At 46.3% G+C, this 13,620-nt stretch overlaps 1 protein-coding gene across 3 annotated transcripts in view; it reads left to right on the top strand.

Annotated features, from left to right (window-relative positions):
* The window catches only part of KDM5A (lysine demethylase 5A), a 54,849-nt gene that overhangs the window by 25,194 nt on the left and 16,035 nt on the right, over window positions 1–13,620 (top strand). For all 3 annotated transcript variants that reach the window (XM_061574517.1, XM_061574518.1, XM_061574516.1), the window contains 11 exons: window positions 1,014–1,172; window positions 1,927–2,108; window positions 3,169–3,331; window positions 4,188–4,307; window positions 5,915–6,109; window positions 7,828–8,009; window positions 8,332–8,459; window positions 10,080–10,230; window positions 10,779–10,890; window positions 11,033–11,388; window positions 12,759–12,897. In XM_061574517.1, the coding sequence (XP_061430501.1) occupies window positions 1,014–1,172; window positions 1,927–2,108; window positions 3,169–3,331; window positions 4,188–4,307; window positions 5,915–6,109; window positions 7,828–8,009; window positions 8,332–8,459; window positions 10,080–10,230; window positions 10,779–10,890; window positions 11,033–11,388; window positions 12,759–12,897 (1,887 nt within the window). The remainder of the gene's footprint in view (window positions 1–1,013; window positions 1,173–1,926; window positions 2,109–3,168; window positions 3,332–4,187; window positions 4,308–5,914; window positions 6,110–7,827; window positions 8,010–8,331; window positions 8,460–10,079; window positions 10,231–10,778; window positions 10,891–11,032; window positions 11,389–12,758; window positions 12,898–13,620) is intronic.

Genomic DNA, 13,620 nt, shown 5'->3' with positions numbered 1-13,620 from the left:
CAAGTGTTGTTGATTGCTTTGTGGCTACATTGTGGGCAGCAGAGGGCAGTACAGCAAAACACGTTGTACAGTACTTTTGGCCAACATCTGTGCTCCCCACCATCAATCTGCACTGACCAAATTTGCTAATTATGGTCAGATAACCCCTACAATCTTTATGGTGTAGGAAAGCCCTCGCCATGAGTGGGGATTGAGTGCTGTACATGAGCAGTGACACTTTATACACACGTGTATTGATAAACACTTAGGAGATTGACTGCGGGAAGGTAATAGTGCTCGAGTGTGAGACTGCTAGCATTTGCAAGCATTCTGTAACGCTTCCCAAAATGCGTTTGTCCTAGAAATTATTTAATTGCAGACAATGATGTTCTGTTCCAATCCACACGAATGAGATGATATCACGCGACGCGTGACTTGCGGAGTTGACGTCATGCATGATGATGTCATCCGGAAGGGTGAGGGGAAGTGCGTGGGTTTCCGCTGCCAGGGTGCAATTGCCGAGGCGAATCGTTTTAGCACCGGTTTTGCCTTCAAGTATTGGGCAACGCTTTGATCAATGTGGCCAGTTTTATAAAGGGTGAGTCTCTTAATAGCCACAGAACTTTACTCGAGTTTCTTGGTTCTTTCGGTAAAGTTACGTACAAGAGAAATAATAAAATAATACAAATTAAACATAATAAGATACAATTCTCACGACGTTTCGGCCACAACGCAAGCAGCCGTCCTCAGGTAAAGAACAGGGCTGCCGACAGCTCTGTTCTTCTACGTGACTTTACCGAAAGAACCAAGAATATGAATCCATGCAGTCACGAAAGCTTTAAATGAAAACTTTGCTCGAGTTTCTTTCATATCGGATCATCTTGGTGAGTGTTTTTACACCCATCCGTTTTAAAACCGACAGACAGATGGACAAGGGACCTACCTGGATTGAAAAGCATAAAACGGGAACAAACAATGACACCTGTGCACGTTGGCTTGTACAACTGTCGCCGGGTTCACCCGACTGGAATCAGATGGTGCCCCCTGAGCTGGTGGAGAAAGAGTTCTGGCGGCTGGTCAGCACCATCGAGGAGGACGTGACGGTGGAGTACGGTGCCGACATCCACTCGGGCGAGTTTGGCAGCGGCTTTCCCGTGCGCGGAACCCGGCGGAAACTCACGCCAGAGGAGGAGGTAAGTGGCTGGCAGTCAACCTCGGTTGAAAGCGCACTCTCACCCGCAGACTTCACGGCAGACCTCCGATTAGCACGGTTGGCTACGTACGGTGTGAAAAGTTCAACACGCACACGTGTTGGTGAAGGAGATGTCTGCACTGCCGCAACTGATGCGAGCCGTGGCCAGGGAAATCAGGCCCAGGTCGCTGGGTTTAGAGCACAGTGCGCTAACCACTGCACCTAGTTTTACTATATTTTTATTTTACCCGTTAAGGCCAATTTTAGCTGTATAGCTCTTTTTCAGAAGCAACCAAGCCACACCATGATAGCTCAACGATGTGGCTTGCCATGTGTAAATGTGTAAATGTATAAGCAGCCAAGTTCAACATACATACATCTCCCGCTTCGCAAAATATACACTGTTGAGGCAATCGCTGCAGCCTGTTAAGGCTGGAATGACATAGGACATTGTAGTGGGGTGAGCATCACATGCAGAATGTCTACCTCCTGCAAATTTTTGGTCAAGGGAAAACCCAAGTCAGGCTCAGAAACACTTGATTCATGACCAGGATTCCAACTCGGCAGGCTAGGATTTTAGCATGGAGCAGAACAACGCTGTTCTTAAGATTAAAGGTGTAGCTCGATCCGTGAGGCTCAAATTCTTGAATTCACCATATAATGTTCGTTGGTTTACTTAGTGTCGCATTGATGCTTGATGTGGAATATTTTCATGTGTAAATGTACGTAACCAACGTCTTTGCATTTTGGCGAAGGAATATGCACGTGCTGGCTGGAACCTCAACAACATGCCAGTGCTGGCTGAGTCGGTCCTGGCGCAAATCAACGCCGACATCTCGGGCATGAAGGTGCCCTGGCTGTACGTGGGCATGTGCTTCTCTGCCTTCTGCTGGCATATTGAGGACCACTGGAGCTACTCCATCAACTACCTGCACTGGTCAGTACAGCGCATTGGGGCACCGCGGTGGTGAGATGTTAACTACCTCGACTGGTATGCAGGAGGTCATGGGTTCGATCCTGACCCTGACGCTGATATGTTTGGAGTTTGAATATTCTCCCTGCGGTCATGTGGATTTGTCTCCGGGTCCTCTGGTTTTTTCCCTCCATATTTAGAAACATGCGTTTATAGTATTTGGCTGCTATAAATTTCCACATTGAAAAACAACTTCATTGAGCTATCATTTGTGGCCAGTTCGCTTCTGAAAAATAGCTATGTAGCTCAAGTGGGTCTTACCTGGTGAAATAAAAATGGATTAGATTAGTTTTAGTTTGACATTGACATCGCGAAGAATGTGGCTTGAATTGAAAGACTTGCTTCCTCATGCCTACATACGGAATATCCATTTTAATTAATCATGCTGGGTTTAGTTACCTCATTGCTGGGATATGAAAGAAATTCTCATGACAACTTTGTAGGGTACATTTAATTGTATAACAGGGTTGAGTTTCAGATTTAAAAACAATCATGTCAGATCAAAGACAATTTCGTATCATTTTCAGATAATTTGCGGTACGTACACATTTAAATCTTCTTCGTGGGAATAATTACGGCATCACGCAATGCCACGTGAGACCACTTATGGCAGGAAAATTGCAGCAGAAGTGACGACATTTTAGAGACGTGACTTTAGGCTTTCAGATAAATCCAAAGCTAAAAACTCATATCACCAAAATTTGTATATCTTGGCCTGGTTTTCACATTGGTTCGATTAATCCAAAAATCGTGGACTCATCCCTCCTGCGTAGTTCTGTACACTAAATTCATAGACGTGTCACATACATTACAATTCCCATTCTCCCTTCAGTCTGATAGTCCTGAAAAATGAGCACGCCTCATAAATAATTAATAGGCTGGACTGCGTGACATGTTATATGGAAGCGCACTGCTGTGCGTCTACATGTTGCTACTAAACATCTCTGAACTACTGGACATCTGTGAAAAGAGCTTTATAGCTCATCGGATTCCTCCACTATAAATAAATATTCTGATTATGCAGGGGTGAGCCCAAGACGTGGTACGGCGTTCCTGCTCACGCGGCCGAAAGTCTCGAGGAGGTAATGAAGAAGCTGGCGCCGGAGCTGTTCGAGGCGCAGCCGGACCTGCTTCACCAGCTCGTCACCATCATGAACCCCAACCTGCTCATGGCCCACGGCGTTCCCGTACGCACTGCGCACGCACCCACCCACTGGCGCGCGGGCACACGGCTTTACAGAGAGACGCAGAACTGGATTTGAAGCTTTCGTGACTGCAAGGATTCATATTTTTGGGTTTTTTCGGTAAAGTCACGTGATACAGCGAGTGTGCTGTGACGGTTCCACCTGAAGACGGAGGCTTGTGTTGCCTCCGAAACGTCGTGATCTTTATCTTATTTTAATTTTTTACTTGCGTGACTTTACCGAAAAACCCAAAAATAAGACGCAGGACTGTTGTGAACCCTCGGAGATGGACATCTCGGCCTCCACAAGTTGATGTAATTTTTTTACGAAAATTAGTAGAACTAATATGTTTTTTTGTGTGGTAGAGGTGTAAAAGCAACAATTTGAAACGTGTTTATAATAGTGTTTTTTCAACCAATCCAAGGAGGCAATAGACGCTGTATGGATCACAGCGCCCCTGTCAGGATGTACGTGGATGGCACATTTGTTTGATGGTTTGTACTTTACCGCAGTTTAAATTTTTCCAAGTCTCGGACCTTCTATTTGTGGCAGGTATATGTCCATCTCCCAGTTATCCGCATGTTGTCAAGTGGCCTCCTTTGTTTGAGACTGCACATGGGCGTGCCGGAGCTGCTTGCACATCATGGCACGTAGGAACATCTACCACGGAGGAGTCACATTGGCTCGACTGCAGCAGGGCACTGAAGTGGTCGAGATGAGATGCGATGTAAGACACTTTGAAATTGCCGAGGCATTTGAGTGCCACGTAAATGCAGATCATCGTGATCTCTCGTGGTTGACTCTCCGCGTGTTTTGTTAGACCACCTCGGCTTGGTTTCACTGTCGCTTGTCTCCGCAGGTGGTGAGAACGAATCAGTGCGCCGGCGAGTTCGTCATCACGTTCCCGCGCTCGTACCACAGCGGATTCAATCAGGGCTACAACTTCGCTGAAGCGGTCAACTTTTGTACCGCTGACTGGGTACGTTATGTTTTTACTTTACATTTTTAAAAATGTATTCTTATATTTTTTTCCAGCAATGTACACTCATTGCCCTGCACACATCTTATCCATATTCTTTGGGTCTTTCGATAAACGCACACGTAGATAGAAAAATTATGAAAAAATAAATAATGAAATAGAATGAATAGGATAAATAAATAAGATAAAATATCACAACCACATTGTTTTAAACCTTCAATGCTAACTCAAGACCTTAATTTAAAATATGGCTACAAACCTGGATCTATAGCTAGATATTGATTACTGAGCTGGCTCCAGCAATTGCTATATATAATATTGTTTATTCATGTTTTTTCATGAATGTATGCTACCATCGTGTATAATGGTTAGCACAATGGACGTGCAATACAAAGCTTGCCGGTTAGATTTCTTTTCAAGGTACGGTAGTTGGAACAACGGGCAAGGCTCTTTTTATAAATTTTTAAATGAACTGGATCCCCCATACACCAAATATGCAGTCAGTGCTGTCGCGATGGCAGGGCACTCATTAATTAAATGTATTTTTTTTAGTAAAAACTCACCCGCACTAAAGAGAGCATCGCAATACTTTACAGTATAAATTAAACATAGGTTCTCCTACCTATAAAATCAAGACGCATATAAAAAATGTCAAAATGAGAGGACATATTCAAGGAAAAGCTGAAAGGACAAAATGAATCTTGCAGAGTTTTCCGAACTGTTCGGTGCTCGGAGCCAACGTGAGGGCCAGTGGAAGAGAGTTCCAGGTCTTACGCACCACACTCGAGAAGCCCTACCACCCAGCGGAGAATGAAACATTCGAGGTTGTGCTAACAGTGCCTGACCTGGGGAGCGCAAGGTATACAGGTAGTCCTCTACTTACGATGGAGATGCGTTACGACGACCCCATCGTAAGTCAAAAATATCGTAAGTCGAAGATGGCCTAGCCTACCCAGGAGTCTTAAAGAATGGTGATAACTTAGCAAAATAGAGCAATTTACAGTACTGTCCTGTATAAACTATATACTGTATATATTTATTAATTACAATACTGTATTGCACAGTATGATGTAAAGTAAAAAAAACAAGGTAAATTCTTAGCCTACCTATGTGAACTGCAATTTAATAGAAAGTTTTTCAGGAAACAATCCTATCTGCATCACACAAGGCGGGAGATGAGTACATCCCGGCAGCGTCCCAACGTACAGCATCGTACCTCGTACGCTGCTGGGTTTGCCTGCCGCGCGAAATAAAAAATATTTTACAATTTTCTTGTATCGCTATCGTAAGATCGAAATATCGTAAGTCGGACCATCGTAACTCGGCGACTATCTGTTTATTGCACTTGTGATTTCTGTTCACCAGCGTGAAAGAGTAGGCCAAAATACCCTCTGTAGAGGAACTCTTAGAACCCCATCTGTTTGTAGGCCCTTGCGCTAATAGTGGCAGAAGAAACTATTTGCAGGGCTGCAACTTTAGCTGTTCACGTTTCAATTAACCACACAGGGTGTGTCCCGCCGGTCGGTGTGTTTTTAATGACGTGTGCGCTTTCCTTGAGCTTTTGAATACAACTGCTGCGCACGCTCTCGCGTGTGTTCCCGTGGCAGCTGCCGACGGGGCGGCAGTGCGTGGAGCACTACCGCCGGCTGCACCGCTACTGCGTCTTCTCGCACGATGAGCTCATCTGCAAGATGGCGGCGGAGCCCGACGGGCTGGACCTCCCGATGGCCGCGTCCGTGCACAGGGACATGACGGTCATGATGGAGGAGGAGAGGCGGTTACGCAAGTCCGTGGAGCAGAGGGTATGCTTTTGCCGACAGGCACTGTCTACGAACAAAGCCACGCACTTTGACGACTGACCGCCCCCGCCCCACAAAGACAAAGATTCCCCCCCCCCCATAGCCTTAACAGACTGTTGGGGCAAGTGCTGGTAGCGGGTATCAGGCCGGCACGGCGCACGAGGGGGTGGGTGGCCAGCACCACGCCCGGCCACCTTTTTTCTCCCCAGTGGCGATGTTTACACATTGCACGAGGATCTCATTTGAGGCTGAATCGACCTGGGGGATTCCCTGGACCGGTACAGACAATCGTCACTGGTGTTGGCCGTGAGCGGGAATCGAACACGGTGCAGCGTGCTAACCGGTACACTGCCGCGCTGGTCACACGCACGCACATGTCGCAAATCATTCGTTATTCTTTGCGCTGCAAGGTGATGAGCAATGCAGAAAATAAGGTGATTGTCGACCTCGGGGAGGCCCACGACCGGTTCAGATAATCGTCACTGGTGTTGTCCGTGAACGGGAATTGAACTCTGACCACTGGGTTCGGAGCGCAACGCGCTACCCACTACCACCACACTGCTCACCACTTTTTACAACTGACCACCACCCCCCCCGACCTCATGCTCACCACCCCGCCCCACCAGCCACCAGCCACCAGCCACTGAGGTCCTTTGTATCACATCTGATTTTCCATCTGTGGTTGAACACAGGTTTTCAAGTGGTAGTGAGTTAATGCTTTCAGCCGGTCACAAAAGGACTGCTCAAAATTATCGCAATTTCATGAAATTAGATTCTTTACTTAAGTTTTGCAAAAGTGCAGCTGTGACAATTGAACTATTGGTTTGTTACTCTCCTATGCAAAGTGCAGTGGGGGGAATGTCCTGCCCTTTGCAAACATGTTATCACGTGAAATTGGGAATTTCACTTTCTTTTGTTACATTTCAGCTCTGAGAGTTAATATATTGGTTTTGACTGCTGTGGGATGAACATTTCTCTATATCGGGGGGGGGGGGGGGGGTTGCGGGCGGGGCTGTAATAACAGAGAGAAAAAGTTGTGAAATTTTTAAAGCTATTCTGCAAAATCTCATGCGGGCAGTTCGCCATCAGAGGGATTCCACTGCTCTGTGGGCATTTCAATGGATGTTTTGTCCCTTGATGTGAAGCTGATGGGGCGATTGAAATAAATTTGGGTAAAGACAAATAGCAACAAACACCAGAAACGCACAACTTACACAAATGTCAGCTCAAGTGGCATTTGATATGCCGCTCGCAAAAGTCAAAGCATTATTAAAGCAAATGTGACTCTTGAGCATTAATTACACAAAAAGTGATAGCAACCCTAAGAGTGACAATATTGTTCTGGTATTTTTGTTTCCATATAATTTCTATCACAAAGTTAATGTGACAATGCAATACATATTTGTAAGCCTCATTTTCTGATTGCCGAATTAAATATAAAGAAGAGTATGCAATGCTTAACCTGTGGTAGAGTGTATTTACCCACATCATTTAATGTATTCTTCCCCACTTGATTTTCCGTACACACTCGAGCTAGAGTTAAGCAACGTTAAATAACAACTGTAAGCGCTAAGACTTGTCTGTATGCTGAACTTCTTTCGCACTGTACGTAGCCGACCGCGCTTATCGGGGGTGCGGGAATGCTTGCTCGACCACCTCACTTTTACGCTCCAGCCGTTGGCGCGACAATTAACCCGATGTGCTGCTCCGTGGTGGCGCAGGGCACGTGCGATTCCGAGCGGGAGGCATTCGAGCTAATTCCCGACGACGAGCGGCAGTGCGACTTCTGCAAGACCACGTGCTTCCTGTCGGCGCTCACATGCTCCTGCAGCCCTACCCGCCTGGTGTGCCTTCATCACGCCGACGACCTGTGTCGCTGTCCGCCCCAGCGTCAGTGCCTACGGTACGCACGTAATCACGCACACGCGCGCATTCTTTCGCTCGTGACCATCTCTTCATGAAAGATTTTATTTCTACAGTTGTTTCAATGTCGAACTTCTTTTGCACCATACGCAGCCAACCGTGCTCATCGGAGGTGCGATCTGGAGGTGTGTTGTAAGCTGCGTCTCCTGCACGCGAAGCATTGCGATCTCACGATGAGTCTCGTTGAGTGTTGTTTTTTTTCTCTTCTCCACGCGGAGGATTTGGTGTCACCCGGAGTTGTGGGTGAGCAGCAGCGGCAGCGCCGCGTGTGAGCGCCTTGACGGAGGTTTTTACCCTGGCAGGTACCGCTACACCATGGAGGAGCTGCCCGACATGCTGGCCAAGCTGAAGGCGCGAGCCGACTGCTTTGACGACTGGGTGTCCCGCGTGAGGGCAGCGCTCCAGCCTGATGGCGACGACAACAAGAGAGGTGAGGTTTCTTGGTTCTTTCGGTAAAGTCACGTAGAAGGGAAATAATAAAATAATACAACATAATAAGATAATTCTCCCGACGTTTTGGCCACAACGCAAGCAGCCGTCCTCAGGTGAAGACCAGGTCTGTCGGGGAGACAGTGTCTGAATGAAACACCACCACGCTTGGAGCGTATATTTAAGTTGGGTTGGAAGGGAAGAGCGCCTTGACAAAATAATTTGCATATCAAGAGGAATTTTGCATATTTATGGGAAATGCTGATATGTGATTAGTACTACTTGTGAAATGCATAGGAGGTGGGCGGGGGGTTTCAAAGTCATATTATTTAAGAGAGGTGAGGTTTCTCTCGAACCGTTTTCAAATATGGGACCCGAACTGATGTTTCTTAGATGAGCGTTTTCATGCTGTCTGATATGCCATCGTGTGTTCCTACGTGGGTGACAAAAGTCATGCTATTTATATATCAGGAAAATAAATGTGGTTAGTCCTCGCTTAACGCGTGGTGTCCGCACTACAACGCGTTTTCGCTAAAATGCGGGTCAACCATTAGGGAACACTTTTCGCACAACACAGAACACGCCAATTAGAATGCGGAACGTGCACCATCAGAACGTGGAATGCGCACCGTTATAATGCAGTTTCTGAGCGGCCGACGAAGATCTACTTTCTTGAGCTGTCACGCGGTGGCATATCCCGAGTTAGTTATGTCTGGCCATCTTATTGTGTGTGCCTACATCGTATATCGCCAGACTTTATTGTTACATTATTAATGGGGAGATTGTTTTCGCTGAACGTGTTTTTCACTTTTGATTGACGCGTCGACCGCGTTAAACGAATTGCTGTACTTTCATGGCATTATTATATAGCGGTTTTGGTGATGCATTCTGTCCCAGAGAGTGGCTTTGCATCTCCGCAGAGTGGCATCTCGAAAGGTTAGCTTGTAGAGGGAGAAATCGAGTGGTTTTGTAACTGGATAATTGTGCAGCCATATCAATGCAGCAACAATGCCAATGCCCCGCCCATGCTCCTGGTGCTGCTGATTCACTTGGGCTATGCCCATCCCCAAACCTTTATAAACAATTTGCCTTTAGAGGCTAACCACTTTTCCTGATGACGACCACTTGTGTTGCGATCGAAACGTCGTGATATTTTTATTCACTTCGTTTTTTTTTTTCTATCTACGTGACTTTACCGAAGGAACTAAAGAATATGAATTCCTGCACTCACGAAAGTTTTAAGTCAAAATGTAGGTTTTTACAGCCAATATTATTATCTAACCTTCTTGTCAAACCTTCCACTGCCCGACATAACCGGATCAGGTGACACGGTTATGCTGACTTCATAGAATTTATTCTGACTTTCTGGTTTTCCCTGACGCATCTTGGCATGGTTTCAAGCGAAAACGTCATGTCCAATTGCTTAATTTGCTCGTGAGAATGCGTTGGACATCTCTGAAAAAGAGCTTTATAGCTTATCGGATTCCTCCAATATAAATAAATATTCTGATTCTCAACTTACGCCTAAACAAAAAGGCTATTCTTGGCGCGTTAAACGCTTGTATGCGTTTCATGCTTGCTGCTGTTCAATATGCGTTTCACTGCTCCCGTGTCCCGACAGAGCTGGCCGAGCTGAAGGCGTTGGTGTGCGAGTCACGCGAAAAGCGGTTCCGCGACACGGAGCTGCTGCAGCAGCTCTCCGCCGCCATCCGGGAGGCGGAGAAGTGCGCGGGCGTCGCTCAGCAGCTGCTGACGCGCAAGCCCCGTACCAGGCAAGTGCCCCAGCGCTCGCGTTTAACGACACGTGATGTTCGCCTGCTTGCCCTCGCGCTGAATCGGACCCATGCCAAACGTCGGGGTCCCCGGTTTGCAGAACGTGCATTCGCTCGGTGCACTCGCCGTAAAGCTGGGTCCACACCTGAGCAACCGGTTACACACCCAGGTTACATGCAACACGGTAGCTTTTATGTTGGACGTCTGTGCAACGAAGTTGTGAGCAGCTGCACAACCAGTTGCTTACACGAGAGGCAGACTCGAATTTAAAGCATCGATCTGTTTTGCGACTTGTAGCAATGTATTTCATCACCTGCACATTTTCAAACTGATTAGTTGTTGTGCTGCTTCATTAACTTGTTGAGAAATGTGGACAAAACAGTTTATGGCGATTTGCGCTATTTGTTTGCACACCTTATTGCTGTGGACCTGGCAATAGATACGATGCGCATACTATTTGCATTCAGATCATTAAACAAATTTCGTGTAATCTACTTGCATTAAAAGCATGTGCGGTGCATGCTTGTGTGGGCTGCTATGTGTTTAGGCTGCGTTCGGAAGCAAAGGTGCAGACACAGCTCACCGTGGAGGAGCTGCAGGCTTTCGTCGATCAGCTGTGCAGTCTTCCGTGCATCGTCACGCAGGCCAAGCAGGTTAAGGTAATTGTATGGGGCAAACAACTGTACCTATGTGTGCATAGACACAGACGTGTTTGTTATTCAATCTGAGAAAAAAAAATTACCCTATTTGCCTTCGATTCACCAACTACAAACGACCGTCTTGCTCTCGCTTGGAGCGCAGGATCTGCTGAACCGCGTGGAGAAGTTCCGCTCTGAGGCACGGGACGCCCTGGTGGAGCCGAGCCCGGACGCCGACAAGCTCGAGCGCCTCCTGGAGGAGTGCTCGGGCCTCGACGTTGAGCTGTCGGAGGCGCCGCGGCTGCGGCTGGCGCTGCAGCAGGCTCGCTGGCTGGCCCAGGTGCGGCGGGCCCTGTCCGCGCCCGAGCGGCCCACGCTGGGCCAGATGCGCAAGCTGATCGACTGCGGCGTGGGGCTGCCACCCCACCCGGCCGTCGAGAGGGCCATGGCCAGGCTGCAGGAGCTGCTAACCGTCTCCGAGCGCTGGGAAGAGAAGGCTAAGCTCTGCCTGCAGGCTCGGTGCGTGCCTGGGCGCGGTGCTCGGTGCAAGCGATTGATCCTTTTACCACCGATCATACTTTGTGTTTCGAAGCAATGGTGGATGCTGGTGTAGAATGATGGCATCTGCCGAGAAGGTGGAGCAGTCAAATGCGTTTTTACGCAGGAGGTGCTCGTTTGTGGAATTGGCATAGTCGTGAGAGGCGTTCATCCAGCAGTCGATTGATCGTCGTGGCTGATGGTGTAACGTAACATCTCGGTGTGGTTTTGTTGTAGCCTGCGGCATCCCGAAGGACAGCTCGTCCATGTCTGCGCGCGGTCGCTGGTGTAGCCGTGCTGTGTACGATGGCGTACGCGTATTAAGTACTTTTCTAAAGTCTTAATTCACAAAATGTCCTAAAAAGCATCGTTAATTTACTTGTGTATAATCATGTTTATCCTTGGTTTAGAGGCAGAGGAGAATCCAATTATGCGTGAACACTGTGAACATTTAATGGGTGCAACATGTTCCGTGTAATGACAATCTATAACATAAAAATCTTATTTATTTTAATGTTATATGTCAGGTTTAACTAAAAGCAGCTGGTTCGATTGTCGTTATTGATGTTAGAGCCATGTACATTAAATTGTTATTAAAACAAAGCCTTGTATATTGTGGTAGGTTTAAGCAAATTGTCTTTGTTTCATATTTTACTGCATAAAAAGGTACTATTTTATATGCAGATTGTTCACACTACACAATCTTATTTGATTCGGTATTTGTGGTTGTGGATTCTCTATGAAAGGACTTTTGTGCTATGAATGATTAAAACATGTTAATTTCTTTGTTGAAATATTATGTTCGTGCAACGTTTTGCAATTTCTTCTGCAATGCGATTATTTTTTGCTCTGATTTCTAATGAGCATCATTGCTTTTTAACACGTAGGCTTTCGCGACCAATGTTATTCATAATCAACGTTTTTGGGTTTAGATCGCGTTTATTTATAAATGTGTCGTAACCCTCCACCACCCGACACGGCCAATCAGTAAAAATGTGTCACGTTGACAAATAGTTCACTGCTTTAGCCCACCGGTGTGTTGAATTGTAAATTGTAAATGTTGTGGCTTCAACACACCGGTGGGCTAAAGCAGTGAACTATTTGTCATTGTCAACGTGACACATTTTTACTGATTGGCCGTGTCGGGTGGTGGAGGGTTACGACACATTTATAAATAAACGCGATCTAAACCCAAAAACGTTGATTATGAAGATCATTGCTTTTATCATTTTGGTGACCAGGTAAGTCATCTTGCACAAGACGTTGTGTCGAGTTCTCACCCGGTTAAACAAAATAAACTTGAAATCTAACTCTTTCTTCACCCGGCATTTGCAATCCTGTGACATTTCCAGACCTCGGCATTCATTGGCAACGCTAGAGGCGATCGTGCAGGAGGCAGAGAACATCCCTGCTTACCTGCCCAACATCCTGGCCCTGCAGGACGCCTTGCGACGTGCCAAGGAGTGGTCTGCTCGCGTCCAAGCAATCCAGGTGCGTCTCTATGCAACAGCAGTCACTATATTAACTCTCTCCCTACCGACTCTTTCAAATACACCTGCAGATTACAGTTGCACTTTGGACTTACATATTGGATGTAAGGGACCTAGCTGATCGTAATTAGGTCGTAATTATAATATATATTGGGACACACACACACACCCCCCCCCCAATATTAAAATATGCTCAAAATGTCCCCCCCCAATATATTGCTAATTAAAAAAGTTATTGCTATGCGATGTAAATAAAAACAATTTGCTTAACCTTGGCCACAATATCTGGACTTGTTTTCATGTCAATCAATGCATAGAGTTCTGTTTATATGATTGTGATTATGGTTTTACTTTATTAATCCCTAATCTCTGCGATTACATAAAATGAAACAGGAAATTATTTAAAAAAAAGTTAAAACCGAGTAATGTAATACAATACACTATTAGACATTGTAAAAAATAAATAAAAGTCATTCCATGTGTTAGTGAATTTTTGTTAAATATTTCAGGCAGGAAATTAGTTTTCAGATTTAGATATTTTTCTGGGTTGGGACTCCCATACCCCCTGGAAGATTTGGTCCCCCCCCCCCCAATGTTGACTCCATGGCTACGGCCTTGTGATGCACTCTTGGAATTACATTGAGAGACCGAAATTGGAACACTTGCAACACACTCAAGTTAATGACGCGCTACAAAATGTTGGGAAACGTTAGTTGGCTCGGAA

The sequence above is a fragment of the Lethenteron reissneri genome, chromosome 55 (genome assembly GCF_015708825.2).
Source record: "Lethenteron reissneri isolate LAM-NWPU_2019-01 chromosome 55, ASM1570882v1, whole genome shotgun sequence".
NCBI classification, from domain to species: domain Eukaryota; kingdom Metazoa; phylum Chordata; class Hyperoartia; order Petromyzontiformes; family Petromyzontidae; genus Lethenteron; species Lethenteron reissneri.
This window is presented reverse-complemented; position numbering and strand designations above follow the sequence as displayed.